The following is a 16077-nucleotide window of genomic DNA, read 5'->3' on the forward strand; positions in this document are numbered from 1 at the left end:
AATAGTTGGAAAATATTTACAAATTCAACAAAGCAACTGTCAATGATCTCAATTTAAAAGAAAGCTGGTGTCAGATTCAGCAACAAACTGCTGTATCTGCTGAAGTGCTGTTCAAGAAGTAAAGAGAAAGGTACTGCTGCTGAAGAGGAGTTCCTCCAGTAAACTCAACACAGCTCGAAGGAACTGTATTATTTTATGTTTCTGAAATTGTATGCTACTTAAGTATCATAAGTTCTTAAAATAAGACTTCTTCTATGCATGAAAAGGTTTGTGGTCACAGAAGTAACGGGACAGCTATGCCAGCCAACCTTCCTACACAAATATGGCTAGGGCACCAACATTTATTAAGGCTAACATGTAGTTATTTAGTAAGAGATTAAACCTTCCATACTGGCAAAAGTATTGGCAGGCCTCTATAAATGCACCACCAAAAAGATTCTTTTCTAGGACTGACTATGGCCAAACAGTAAGCTAAAAGCCAGCACAGGAACCCAAAGATGGCAACTGCTTGTACTGCAAGATAATTCAGTCTGCAGGAAGAGGAGGAAATACATTCCTCAAAGTGTGCAAAATTATAGCAGTGTAAGGATTCTGTCACTACTAAAATAACAAGTCTTTCTATTAGAAACTGCTTCTATTAGTAGAGTGAAGAGTGCTGGATCTCATTCTTTGGCACTAAAGTCGACTGGTGTGGTCTGCATATACCCACATTATTGACTGCCTTTAAGAGAGGGTGACCACATACAGATCATCTGTCTAATGGGAATAGTTTCTGGCCTGTGCTAACCCCTATACTATGCCTAAGAGTCATCTGGGAAAATTCTTCTCCATGTTGGTCAAAAGCAGACCAGGGAGAATGCCAGGAACTTCACAGGATGGGAGAACCATTTCTATCGCCTCCACCCCTCATGTACCAATTACTGGTACAGAAATGATTTTCAAAGTTATTTTATTGCCCAAACAGTTGCAAAACCAGAACTATCAACAAAAATTCCTACAATACTTTGTGGATCATCACAAATGCCTTTCTAATGGACAGAAACACGCTGCTTTGCATTTATGCTCTTTTTTACTCTTCAGCATTTACAATTAGTTCTAGCAAGGGAATGTTATATTAAGAGGGTTCAAAGTTCCACCAAAACAATGCTGCTACAATTATTTAGATACAGGCAACAAAATATACCAATACTCTACTGAACATATGACAATAACATATTTCTCATAACTAAAAAAAAAAGAGATAAACCTCTTGGATTAACACGCTGAAACCCAAGTTCTTCCCTATTTCACAGTTAGGGTCGTGTAGTTTGATATCAATCACAGGATCTTGTAGTTTGATTCCAATCACATGGAAAACGTTTCAAAGGAGTTTTATTCATGGGGACCCTTACTGATAAAAGAATAATGACACTTCAACTTTTAATTCGTTTGCTGACATCAAACAAATCTCACACCATTTCTAAAGTCAGTGGCAAAACTACACAAAAACCCACCTGCCCAAAACCTTCTGCCACAAAAGCAGGCAGATCAGGCTGCACTGCAGGTGGGGGTGAGAGGAAGGTGGGTAGCAGGCAGCAGGAGGAACACTCACCTCTGGAGGAGCGGAAGTGCTTGCTGGGTGCAGTGAAGCCCCTGGTGCCGTGCACGTTGACAGCAGCCACGCGGAACTGGTACCACCGGCTGGCGCGGGTGTCCGGCAGCCGAACGCGCTCCTCCGTGGTCTGGTGGGGAAAATGTCACACTCACACGGCTTGTTCTGACAAGGGTACCTGCCACCTCCTGGGTGCATCACCACCCACCAGTCTGGCTGAGCACACACCAGCATCACAGGCTGTATGCACCTGACTCCAGCCATCACTCCACACTGCAAAGCATTTACAGCTGTGAGCAAAATGATAAAACCATCCAATTTTACAGTGCATTGCAGGTCTCTTCTGGAAAAAGTAGCCTTTAGAAAACAGGTGAAGTGTTGTTACATTCACACAATTAGTTTTGCAGTTATCACAACCTTCACCAGTGTTTAGGGTCTCACTGTTCAGGTGATATTTCAGGGAACTCGTTACCCCAGGTGACGGGACTGATGTCCTCAATTCTCAGAGAATTAGGGGTCCAAAATAGCTTAATGAAATCCAGTGCTGAGAGAACCCACTTTTTCTAGGTCATAGGAAACACAAAACTCTTAGAAAATGAATGTAAGCCTTCTTCACATCTTTGGCACTTAGGTCAAAAAGACACTTACAGCCTTAACTCTTCCCTGAAGACTTTTCTCAGGTCATAGGAGCTGACCTTTCCTCCAGCAACACCTACTGAGATTGCCAGTGTCATGAGTTCAATTTCCAAATCCTGAGGGGAGAACCACTGAAATATGGCATAAGCATAGATACACTCTGAACCCTTTCAGTAGGAAGTGCTTTACATTCTTATTCTGAGCCCTGTTTTCTTCCATTTTTTGTACCCCATTAAACTTTTGAAGAGCAATCTTTTGCATTCTTTTTTTTTTCCCCTAAGGTACAAACACCAGAACTGAACACAGCCTCCTGGTAACCACTGAATCACTTCCAGCTACAAAAGATGTGGCATTTTTGTAGAACTCATCAAAACCACATCCACTTGGAAATTTTATTTTTATAATTACCTCTCAATTATCCAGGCTTCAATTTACTTTAGTATGTCGTGTTTACTACGTTTTGATTTATTCCTTAATCAAATTAACACACGAACCTGATCCAGATGTCATATATAAGTCTAAATATATTATACAATCATCACTGATTTCCATTACTGACCAAACATGCAAGCTCATTAAAAATGGAGTTACACCAATTTATTTTTACAAGCTCTGTTTTATACAACTTCAAGAAGCCAACTTCCCTGTATAGGATTCAACATTACTTGTAATGATACTAAGTAGCTCCCAGAAAAAGGCACAACATAATTTCTCCTTTTTGCTCCCTTTCAAATCTGTGTAAGAAACCAGAAGCTGCTGACATAACTCAGATAACCAGAAACTGAGGACTTGGCTTCAGCTCCTCAGCAATGGCTTTTTAGAGCCCCGATAAATAAAATTTGTAGGTGTTATTCTCCACTTAGTCTCTTCATTTGGTGACAAACAAAATTTAGGGAAACAAATATTTCATTTGTGTGTGCATGTAAGGAAAGGAGACCCTTTCTAAACCATATTATTGACTGCTCTCAGACTGCTTAGTGTTGCAGACTCTGAGCCCATCATATATTGCTGCTACTCAGAGTCCCTATCCATTCAAGCCACTCTTAAGCAGGGGTAACAGTCCTGAGAGTCTACCTCATCTCCTTTCCCTTTTTAACCTTTATATTATTTCTAGAGCGAATTATCCAAGGTTTGCCCCAGGGAAGAAAGAGCCTGCCTGAACCAACTTTTGCAATTATTTTTATTTTATGAAGCACTCAAATATCCTATTTTTTTCCAGCAGCCAGCTCCCCTATTGCTGCAACTGAAAACAGGTTCAGGACAAATATTTACTTGAAAATAACTAGTTACAGTCTGCTGGGCTTTTAAAAACGTGTTTGCTGAACTTTGTTACAAGGCAAGCATAATCTGAATAAACTTATTCCTCAAAGGAATGTTTTTTGTCACTGGTATCAGCTCATATTCTGTTGATTAAAAGAAAGTATTTCAGTTGTGTCAGTTTCCCATGGCAACCACAAAATAATGTAAAATCAAATAAACTGTCAATGCATAATGCCAAAATTACTTTAACTTATGAATATGCCTTGGGCCTGTTACTTTCATAATTCATTTTGTTGGCCAAGCTCCTGCTAAGCTCAATGGCATGCAGGAGGTCTTCCTCCAACTACCATGATATAAACCACTCTGGCACCTCTAACTATCTTTTACATAGAATTAATACATTTCTAGGTACTAACTGAGATATATCTAAGTACTGCTGAGATATCTTACACTACCTTAATGCTATATCTATTTATTTTTCATTTAATTTCTTTAGTTTAGTTAGTTCTGACTACTTAAGTATGTTTGTAGCTGTGATCATAATATTTAGAGTCCTTTCAATATTTTTCACATTAATTTAAACCCATTAAAAGCTATGCTGAGTGGTACCAAATAACTAATGGGTAAATTTCATCACACACCTGAAATTCTGTCTGAATAGGAAAGAAAAAAACAATACTTTTAAAAATTTTTAAGAATCATAAATAAAAGACAAAAACAAAAGATCACCACTCAAATCATTACAGAATCTTAATTCCCATTGATTTGGTTATGCATCACCTGTTTACTTAAAAGATGAATGTTTGGAAGGTAGCTTCAAATCCTAATAGGTATTTTATTTGGAATAAAATAAGAAAATAGTCCTCAGACAAAATAATTGGCCAACATGTCCACCTTCAGTATCATGCAATGTTCAGTGAAGACAAGAGAAAATCCCTATGAATTACATTAGGATACAAGTTCATATAAGAACAGCATGTAATCTTAATGACATAAGCTGGCCAATACACATAATACCATAATACCTCTCTTCTCAAGAGCTCATCTTAGGTCCAGGGGACAACAGGCCACCTCCAGTGGCCAGAAAGCAGGAAGAGGTTGGGCTTTCTGTGAAAACTTGGCTGAGATTTGCCCAGAGCTGCTCCATTTAGGAAGCACTCAAAATTCTACTCCTTTTCCAGCAGCTCCTAACTGTTTAAATCCTGAGCCCTTTCCTGTAAGTAGTTTCCTCATCCTGTCCTACAAAAGGGGATTATCTGTTATTGTCCTCATCATGGCTTCAGAAACTTCCCTCTGCTGCTCCTACAACTGAGTAATGATCAAGAGCATCCCAGACCATGGATGAACTATCTTCAACTCCATCCTTTGTGTGAGAGGCAAGGGGAAGATGTTCCCCAGTACCCTGGATGTTGCATGCATGTTGAACTATATAACATGTTATATATTTACACACAAAACTGTTCCTTGGAGAAAGAAAGGCTGAAAGTTAGAATTTCTTGTAAGGAAAAAGGTGGGATTTACTACCACTGGGAGGGAGAAGAAAAGAGAATATCTGACCAGCAGCATAGCAGTTTGACCATTCAGGTGGGACTCTTGTGTCAACACTCCAAACAATTTATAGATGTTATGTATAGATGTTAAAAATTGGTGCAAAGAACTCTTCACAGCAAAGACTTGTACAGAGGACTCTGTCCAAGGATTACAGTAATCAATGGACTGGTTCACTGTGCTCATTCCCTATTTCTCCCCACTATGAATCCAGGACTCCTCTCTGTAGCACAAAGGTTTAATAGAAATAGGAGAGCACAGCCTTACCCTGCTGAGTTCACAGCTCTACACCTTTGGAAACAACACAGTGATAAAAGAATTTGCATTTCAAAAAGTGAAGGGATACCACCCAGGGTATCAGAAAAGCTGAGTATATGTTTCCTCTGATACAAAAGAAATTCTGTGTTGCATCCACTACTCTAACAAAGGACAGCAGATCTGCCCTACTTCATGTGAATGCAATTCCACACAAGGTGGGCACTCTCTAAGACTGCTTACCAAAGCAAGCCTCCCCAGGAGATGGAGAAAGAAACCTTTAGTGTACAGGACTTGTGGTTAGCTCCAGCAGGTATTTCTCACTGTCATGGGCTGAGAACTTCCTTGTGATCCTCAGAACCAGAACTTCAAGTGTTTCAGAAGCTTTATTTTTGAAACAGATTAGCTGTCCACAGAGTTTAGACAATTGCAAGGTGAAGCACTAAGGTCTGTCACAATCAAGCTACCAGTAAATACTGTCCCTTATTTGTTTTAGTAATGGACTAGACTAATAAATGTACTTCATCACTGTCTGCCCATATGTATATAGATATAGAAATATAGATATAGATATAGATATAGGTATATATTATGTGTGTGTGTATGTACACACGACATCCATTCACACAACACAGACATGCTCTGTCTGAAAACAACTGGCCTGGTATATTTTAATCAACTTTATTATATTATAGTAAATGATTAAATAGCTGAATTTCCAATGTAAACAGTAATGCTACTATTTTTAGAGAGAATTAGGACCAAATTGAATGGTAAGTCTGTTCACAAGACATGCAGTATTTCCATAAGATAATGCAGCAGGTACTGCTCAGCTGGCTAAATCTTAAGTTACAGCACTGTAGGAAACTTCACATAACACTTAGGACACTCTACATCACAGCCAGCTTGGCCAACTAGCATATTAGTCACCATAGTTTTTATATTAACCAATGGAAATTAGTCAAATTGTTAATCATATCAAATTTTCCCCAAAATATGCAGTAAAAAAACTACATTAAAATACCTTCCTCCAGAAGTGAAAAATAACTGAAATTGTTTTGAATGTGTTTGCTTTCCTAATATAATTAGAGAGCAAAATAATATAGATTGAGCCTTCTTTCTTAAAAAGAAAACATGAAGACGACACAAAAAACGTGGCACAATAATAAACAAACCTTTTCAAAATTTTTGTTTCAATACAAAGTAAAAATTTGTGTCAAACATGAGAAACTGCTTGCAAATTATCTCTTCTAAGGGCAATAGAATACAGCAAGTTTTTTTCAAATTTAAACCCCTTAAAGTTATTGAAGATTATAACCCCACTTGTTCTTGTACAGACAAAAAAATCTTAGATTAGTAACTCGAAATATTATGAAAGTTCTTATAAGAGGATGCAGACAATAACTTTGTTTATGCTACATATGGGAATAAGCATAGACAAATTCCACAGCTCTTTCGATCTTGGATTACTTTTTACACAGTCTCTACCTTAAGTTGCAGAGTAAAGCAAGAGCCAGAATCATCTCCCCTGGACTGAAATGCTCTAGGAATTCTCAGCTAAATTGCTGAGCTCTTCTCAGCCTTTGCCTCTAATTAAGGGCTCATACCTCAATGTTTTGGAATCATACAAGAAAAACATCTCTGTTACACAGACAAGGAAAGCCTGGAGACTGTGCACACAATCACTGCAGTCAAACTGAATATCCATCCTTGCTGCTGATATTGCAAAATAAAGTCTATCACATTTGGCCAAACAAATTTGATTGCCTGGTGGGATGTCTAAAACTCCAAACAACATGGAGGTACACTACTCTCTAAAGTCACAAATTCTGCTTATTAGCACCCCTCAAGGGTGCCCAGCCTGCATGTCCCATAAGGTATACACAGTTCACAAAGCCACTCAGGCATCCTGAAGCGTGCTTTGAACTGACATTCCCAGTGGGGTCCACCACACAATCAAATTCATGTCTCCTGTGATGCAGAAGGGACAGTGAAGTTGTCAGAAAGATGTCAGTTGAGGAGGCTTCTCCTGCCACAGTGATTAACTCAGCCCCTTCTGCCTGCATTCACCAGACCCCAGGAAAGGCAGCTGTCAGGTTTCCTATTGCTCTAGCACAGGAACACGGCTCTGAAACACTCTCCTGCAGATCCACTGCAAGGCAAGGGTTCATGTGTGTTCATGTATGGTCAGCATTCAGAACCCCTGTGGAGCATCTACAGTGCATGTTCCCAGAAATGTGCATGAGGTCTGGGATGAGAATTAGCAGAGCACTGTGCTCCCTTTGCAGGCTGGATTCACCAGTCACAACAGCTGAGCTTCTACAGTCTATCACATACACGTGGTTCAGCAACAGTGAGGAGTAATTCAGATCTGGCACACAGTTTTTGCTACTTGGTATTTTTCTTGTAACAAAGGCAGGAGTTTGTTTCCTGGAATGGAGAATGCAGGTTCAAGACCTGCACCTCAACTGAGAGATGATAAGCTGTGATTTGATCAGTTTTGGACATGCTCTCATGGGCTTGCACAAGCAAGGTTTCCTGCCAGGGTTTGCTGCAGGGGGCTTTTCCTGAGCAAGACTACAACATAGTGACAGCTCCCTCTAGCACCATGCTGAAGCTAAGAAATTCACTTCTGAGTGTTCAGTCTCACAAGCTTCATGTTTTTGTAAGACAGCATTTTCCAACACAATCTGAATTGAGAATGAACACAAATTGTCACAGAATTTAAATCCCTTACTCTGTTTTGTGGATGGTTCTACTTATTCTCTCTTTTCTTTTTTTTCCTAGCTATAATGATATTTTGCAGATCTTTTCAAAACCAGCCTTTTATTTTTCTTGTCAGCAGGGATAAGGGTGAAGCAGTAAGATAAACGATTGGAACTCTGCCATCCAGGTGGACTGTCAGCATGGCAAAAAATAGATTGAAACTGGGAAGGAACTAAGTAAAAATTTATGCTCTGTTGGCTGCTTCTCATTAAGAAACATTCGCTCATGAATCTTACATTTTTAGTCTGGATTGCACTGAGTGATATGAGCATGACATCATAGACTTTTCTGAATTGGGAGGGTCACACCTGAGAAAAACAACTTTACAAAGAATACAGGTTTTAGTAATTTTTTTTCACTCTGTTTTTTTTTGTTTGTTTTTTGTTTTTGGGGTTTTTTTTTGTTTGTTTTATTTTTAATAAATAGGCTTTTCACCAGCTGGGTTTTTTTACTTTTGACAAGAATTAAGCCATGCCTTGGACACTGTGCAATGAGTCCCACTAAACTCAGAAGGACTATGTCCCTAATGGGCCTCGTTGAATGGATCTTGGTCTCTAATTCTACATTTTTCAAGAGATTTGTGACATTCTGAGACTAGACCCATATTGCTTACAAAGAACTGACCTGTGCCACAGTTTGCCAGTTCGTAGCATCATCCTCACTTGGATGGATCCCTTGATTCCACCTCCTCTGAACAACATAGATCACAGGCTCAATGGAAATATTGAATTTTGAAGACCACTTCACCTCCAGGTCTCCAGACTGATGTTCTATGAATTTTAATTCTTTCCGGGGTTTCAGTGGAACACCTGTAGTAGGAATGCACAGATAAAAATATATGAGTAATTGACAAGGTATGATTAAGCCATTTGTGGATTAAGATGTATAAAAAATTTGAAGATGTATAAAAGATTTGAAGATGTATAAACAATAATTGAAAAAAATGATTGTTTATCAGAGAAAATGCCAAAAAGGGAGGAATGATAAGCATGGAAGTTTCTGAACTGTTCCTAGCTAACCCATTTATAAAATTTGTTTTAAAAAAAATCTTCAAAATTATTTATTTATTTCAATAAAAAACTGAAGGACATGAAAGTTGTAAACTCAAACTGACTTTACAGAGAACATTTGCCCAATACAACTGGGAGAAAGATCCCTTTGACCCCAAGCAGAACCAGTTGTACCTAATGCTCACTTTTTCACCCAATTTATCCTTAAACACAGTTAGTAACAAAATTTCCATATCATCACAAAGTAGTCTGTTTCACTACTTCTCCATCCTTGCTACAAGAAAGCTTTCTCACTGCCTTGTTTAGTCTCCTCACTGCATCATCAACTCAGTAGTGGTCCAAGATGTTCGTGGGTCATGGGGAACAGATTCTTTCTGTTATCTATGGAGAAGCTTTTCATGTTACCACAAGAGTGTTATCATGCTTCTGAATGTTTTCTTCTTCAGTCTAATAACCACAGTGCACTCCACTTCCCTTTAAAATCGGTGTTCCCAGACCCCTGTTCATTCTTGCAGTTGCCTCTGGAGATTCTCCAGCTTTGAGTCCTTCTCCAGAGACAAGCCTAAAACTGGACACAGACTGTGTCTAAGCTCTTAGCAGTGCAGACCAGTGAAGTGTGATTATTTCATACATCTTACATTAGTCTGATGTACTAAGAAAGCTGTTTGCTTCTCTGTGGCTGCATGATCTTATTGACTCACATGCTGCAGCTGTACTGCATGATGTGTCACTCTCCACTTTTCCCTAAAGAGCTAGGAAAGGTAATTCCAAGACATCTTGGAATAGATATGTTTTGTATATTGTCAAATTGTTGCATTTCAGAGAAAAAGATATATTTCTAAAATATTACTGTAATTTCTCATTACACAGTGACACCAAAAGATGGTTATTTATGTTGTTATACTGCCAGTAGTATCACCTTTCTGAAAACATCTGCAGTAGCTTGAAGGAAAAAACATTTCTTCAAATTGGACATCTTTTTATTAAATCAACAAATCAAGTGTTAGATACATTTCTCTAGGCGCATGTAAGGAATATTTATATTTGAGTGTGCAGCATTTTGTCACTTGAGGGTGTGTCACAAATAGGATCTCTGTGTTGACATATAAACCTGCTTAGCAAGTTAACCTATGCACTTTAGTTATTTTGTTGTTTCCATGACATAAGGCCACCTGCATATATTGGTTTGAGAAATTGTTTCCTACTCAGTCTGCCACAGATTACTTAGTACCAAAATTTCCTCAACAAACCACTTTTACATTTTAAGGGGTGTTCTTATAAACCTGAGTATACAAGTACCTAAAAGTAAATGAAAATCCTCTTGCAGATCTTCAAGAAACCCAAAATCCACCTGAAAAAAAAATACTGTACCTAAATGTGGCTATCACAGCAGCTTAGACCCTGGATATCCTTCAATAGCCTGATGTCTTAGCCTAACATAATGAACATGACTTCGGATTTCCACATTTGCAAATCCTTCTTTAGCTATGATACACAATAATCCCACAATTTGCATGTTGAGAAAACTTCCATCTGCTTTGCATTAGGGGCACTTGGATTCACTTGATTGCAAGTATCTCAGTGTTCTGTAATCGCGTGCAGATGGAGCACGGCAGCGCAAACAATGAGAGCACGGCACAAGTGCACTTCAAAATACTTCTGTGGAACCAGCACCACCAGTTTAATATCCAGATGTGAAGATCCAATTACTCTTCAATGTGCCTTTTATTATGTAAATGGTCAGCCCCTTTTTTTGTGCTGGAACAAATTAGCCCTCAGTCTGCAGTGCTCCAGAGTCTGCATTAGCCCAAAGTCTGCCGTGCTTAACCAAAGAATTCAAATCACTGGTCACTGTATGGGTGCAATAGCAGAGTCCAGGAAAAATGGATCTAAAGGTGTCTTTCAAACAGCACATGCATCTCTGTGCCATGAAAACCTTAAACATTGATTCCCCCAGAATTCAATAGCTGCACATTGGTCTGTCATGAAAACCTTAAACATTGGTTCCCCCAGAATTCAAGATGTTTCCATTGGTGTGCCTTGTAAAGGGTACATCCATGGCATCAACACAATTGTAAACACAGTTCTGCAAGCACTCAGAGGGGAGCACTTATAAAACTGAGCACTATGTTTTTAATACAAAACTATTTTTCTTTAAGCATTAAGAGTCATAAAACTGTGGGTGACCATCTGACCCCAGTTATCCTACTATAATCCTGCCACATCATCAGACCCTTTGAATGTCTGAATCTTCCCTTCTCAATTTACCTTCTTTTACAGATCTGCAGAGACACTTTCTCAAGTCCTTCACTAGTTGAGACAGTGTAAAGAAGGGGGATGAGGCCAGTGATAGAAGAGTAGGAGAGAACATTTGATATCTCCACTAAAGGGATATAAATATGTGAAGACTACATAGCCAATTAGTAATACTCCCAACTGAGATGCAAATGTACTTGTTACATTAATCCAAGAACCTTTGTAATGTGTCTTTGGTGGCAGTGTACACACATTAACATTTTTTTTAGGATTGGGCTTTAGCACTCAGTACTAGAGGGCAAATTCAGTTTGGTAATCCAGCAAATCAGATGGGAATTTTACGTCTACTGTTGTAACTAATCTCCAGCACTTGATCAACAGTAAAACTGTGGAAACTTCTGCAGACTCTTAGATTCAATCTGAGTTCATTTTCAAGCTGTGAGTGCTGTCAAAATGATAAGAATAAGTACTGAACTTATTCACTAGATCTTAGTCATCCTTGCAGAGTTTGCTCTTCCTTAGTGACAGGAAGGTCATTTACCCCTGGAGGAAATAAATAGCAAGCCTGCTCCACTTCTATTTGTCTTTTGTTGCAGAGAGACAGGTTGAAGAGGCTAATTAGCTGAATTCATCAGCTGAGAAGGCAGTAGGGTATTGAGCTTGCCCTTCCTCTGCAAGACATATATGCTCTTACAAGCCAGCAGCTCCTGCAGATCAGTGATAAGATGTTAGGGAAGGTTAGTTCTGCTCCCATTTAATCAGGCCAAACAGAGACCTTCCAGTGTGTGGTTACAGAATGTATCATATCCTGTCATGTGCTGTGCCAGCTCCAGGAGCATTTAATCTTGTTTTATTTGCTTGTTTGTTTTTACCTTTTCCAGTTATTATATTTACTGGAAAGCTTTGCAGTTGTTGCATGGAGCTTGAACGTGTAAATCATTACACACACAACATGAATGCCTGTTCACCACTCTGCTCATTTGTCTCAATAAGACAAAAGAAACAAATAAGTGATCCATTTTAATAACTTTCATTTTGAAAGGTGCTATGTGCTGGTGTGTAGAAATTCCTTAGAGTTTTAAAGGATGCTCTAAAGCATCCTGTAAACAAGAGAGTTTCCCTTCTGAACACACTGAAAAAGATTTATTAATATTTTAGTTAAAATAATGAACTTAAAAATAAATTCACCATCTTCTTTACCCATTTTATCATGTTTCCATCCACATTTGGAAATAAGCATGGATTCAAACCTAAGCCTGGAGCTTAGACCAGGGTTCTGCTGATTAGGCTCCCACAGAGAGCCCATGCTATCTGATTAATAAGTGAATAACTGAATAATATTTATTTTTTATCACTGACATAAGAAGACTTGATTCTTTTACAAAAACCAACCATGTGGTAAAAGAATATCCTTTTCACAAATGCTTACTTTTCTGCATTAGGAGAACATTTTCCAAATATTTAAGTGTATAAAGCTTTTTTAAATTCCAGGAACTTACACCCTGCAATTTGTCTAAGCAAAAAACTTCTTAGTTTATATGTTCTTTTCAAAGGATGTCAAAGAAAAGGTTTATTCACAGAATCTCAGGACTCAACTGAAAAATTTTTAATAAGATTGCCTTAGATTCAAATAATGAATTAATATATATCTGTATGCAGATATTATAATCTTTCACTATGTTATTCTGTGTTGATTTTTCTTTTACCAGATTATTTCACAGTTCCTACTTGGTAGTCCCATCTGCTTGGCTTGTAGACATAAATGTTATTTCTGATTAATAGGACCTGAACTGTTTATCATTAAATATTTTCCTGCTGCATTCTCTCTAATTGGCACCAAATAAAGTGAGATTTCACCTAAATTGGCAAAGTTTGCTCTGCTTAAGATGACTCAGCCACAAATTTACATTCCACAGATTTCCAGACATGGGCTTCACAAGGAGGAAAAAAATCAGAAATTTAAGCAACATTTCTCTCTGGTTTTCCACTCTTTCACTGTGCAGCCACATCTCTACAGGTACCTCTCCTTTTTCTTCCCATCCATACAAACTCCCAGCAAATGGGAGTCCTGGTTCACTAGGAGACTTCACCATAGCCTGAAGCTGTTAGCCCAGGATGAGTACATATTAAGAATCTCTACCTTTATACAGATTTTTTGGAATTTGGCACGTGTGACCACATCCATTGGAACAGCATTTCTTCACTCCAGAACATTCAATATCAGCTTCACAGCTTTCAACACAGGCAGCTGCAAAGCCACTGGCCTTCTCAGGTGCTGGGCAGTCTCCTTGCTTCACAGACAGGATGTACTTAAGGAATTCACAGCTAGTTAGGCATTCATAATTCTTCTTGGGGAAAAGAGGCTAAAAGGAAAACAGAAGAAGGGTATGTTTTCAACAGGAACAATCCAAAAAAAAAAAATCAACCAAAAAACCCAACCAAACCCCATCAAAGAAAAAATGTTATAAATTTTCCAAGACCTCCTAAAGGATTATTCAGATTTCCAGCTTTTGTAAGACTTGCAAGACTATCCCTGAATATTTATATATTCAAGCCACTTCTGAAAAAGCATTCCAAGTACAGAATGATGAATTCCCTTAAGTAAGACCACCATATTTAATGGAACTATGTTGTTTATATCTGCCAGCTTTCCCTTGTTTTCCTCACATTGACTGGCTATAAAGTTGCTCAATGACAGATTAAAAACACTCCCAAAACAAAGGGGAAGCAATGGCCAGACACTCTGATGTTTTTGGACTACCCCACATTCTTTCCTCTGAACTTTACAACACTTTCCCCACAATATCTGATGTAATGCCATTCTAGATAAATGAGAGAAATCTTGTTTCATTATACTGTTTGAACTAAGTTGGCTAAGAGAAAATTTTGCAGCATCTTTATGTTCTTGCCAGCATATTAGTAATTGTATAATTCTTCATGGAACTGGAACTACATTTATAATAAACTGATCAGCAGAAAATAAAAATTAAAATAAGCTTTAAAGATATTGATTAAAGATCAAAGTGAATGCTACTGACTTGAGAAATCTAGACTAGATATTTAAGAAGATGCTTCAATGCACAGACCTTTTACAGCATATGTAATACTCAGAGGTTTGCAAGGTCCACCTAAAACAGTATTTAAAATAGCTTCTACAACCCTGGGCGAATATGGTGTGTGACATGGAAATTCCATCTCCTCTTTGTTTAGTTTGCTGCAGAAGCAGCTGAAGTGATTCCCTTGGAATGACTGCAGCATGGAACTGGCACTGTCTGTAGCTGGCCCTGCCATACCAGAGCAACAAAAACCTTCCACCCTGACAGATCTGATTTACAAGTTCCTAAGCCTACACAGGAGTTACAACCCACCCTCTATATCCAGCTAGCCACTTCACTTCTGAAACTTCTTCCATATTCAAATGTTTTACTTTCTGGTTTTTTCTCTTCTCATATTTCTGGTGAAATGAGGAAGCCTTGGCTGTTACAGAGCCCCAGGTGTTTCACAGACTATTCCCTAAAGTCACTGTGGCACAAGAATGTATCCCTACATTACCTCTCCCATTTTTCATACACAACACTCCAGAATTTTGAACCAAGCTTTCAGGCATGGATGTGGGTGTTACAGGTTTTACCCAGTCTAAATGCTGCAAAAATGAGCAGTCTCTAGGCCTCCTCCTGACCTCTTGCACATGCACTCCTGCTGTTCCCCCCATTGGAATGCACCTGATGCCATGATTAATCAATTAAAAAGCTAAATGAGGAGGAAACTTAGTTTATAGGAAAAAAAAAACCCAAAACAACAAAACAAACCAACACCAAACCCAAGGAATCAGATAAATTGTCCCTCAGACATAAGGTTCCCTTTAACATTCAGTAATACACTCATTTGGTAAATAAGAAGTAACACATGAAGCAGGAACTTCGAGAAACACAAAGCTAAATTGTTGCTTCCAGATTTTTTACAAAATGCAAAAAGATTGAAAACACTCTCCCAGGAAAACAGCTTCCTTTCACTCAATCAATGTCTATGGAGTATGCAAGAGTCTGAGATAAAGGAAAGTGGTCCTGGGCTTTTGTGTTTGAAGCTAATTTCAAATCCTAAAACATCACAAATTTGCAGCTACTTAATTAAAAATGTTATAGCTCCCTGAGGCATAATACGTCCTCAAGGCTTCTCCTCCTCACCCTATTTCACAGCTCATTTTTCAGTTAGCTGCTAAATGTGCTGCTCCTCATTATGGGCCTTTGAAGTCCTAAATTTAGCATTAAGCACAAAACACTAATCAAAGAAGGATGCTCACTGTTTTTAACTACAACAGAACAGTGTTCTACAAATGTTTTCCTTTTAAACCAATTTTATACAAATTTTCACCCATATCTGGAAACATATAGTATGAGTGAAGAGCGATATACAAGAACAACACAAATTAGATCCACTAAAACTGCTTTTTTACAGCACTCTAGAATTTTGTAAATGTGAAAGTAGCAAATAATCTGAGATAAAAAAACTCTTGCAAGGCTTGGTTTTCATGAGAAACCTTTATCTGGTCTTCTGTTGTAACTCCATAGATCAGTCATTCAGTAATCCCTATTAACACATTGCTGCATCTAATATTTTTTAGTTGAAATTACAACTTTTCCTAACCATCCTCATGATGCTTAAAATAATTTAAACGTAGGACATTCTCTTATACAAGAAAAAAGTGTCCACAGTAAAGAGAAGGAGTTAAATCAGTGTACCAGTAAGATCAGTATA

At 38.3% G+C, this 16077-nt stretch overlaps 1 protein-coding gene across 1 annotated transcript in view; it reads right to left on the reverse strand.

The window, feature by feature from the left end:
- The window catches only part of ANOS1 (anosmin 1), a 132054-nt gene that overhangs the window by 45627 nt on the left and 70350 nt on the right, over nucleotides 1-16077 (reverse strand). The window contains exons 4-6 of the mRNA XM_030234974.2: nucleotides 13463-13685; nucleotides 8681-8865; nucleotides 1592-1721 (exon numbers count right to left, since the gene is read on the reverse strand). Of these exons, the coding sequence (XP_030090834.1) occupies nucleotides 1592-1721; nucleotides 8681-8865; nucleotides 13463-13685 (538 nt within the window). The remainder of the gene's footprint in view (nucleotides 1-1591; nucleotides 1722-8680; nucleotides 8866-13462; nucleotides 13686-16077) is intronic.

The sequence above is a fragment of the Serinus canaria genome, chromosome 1, assembly GCF_022539315.1.
Source record: "Serinus canaria isolate serCan28SL12 chromosome 1, serCan2020, whole genome shotgun sequence".
NCBI classification, from domain to species: Eukaryota; Metazoa; Chordata; class Aves; order Passeriformes; family Fringillidae; genus Serinus; species Serinus canaria.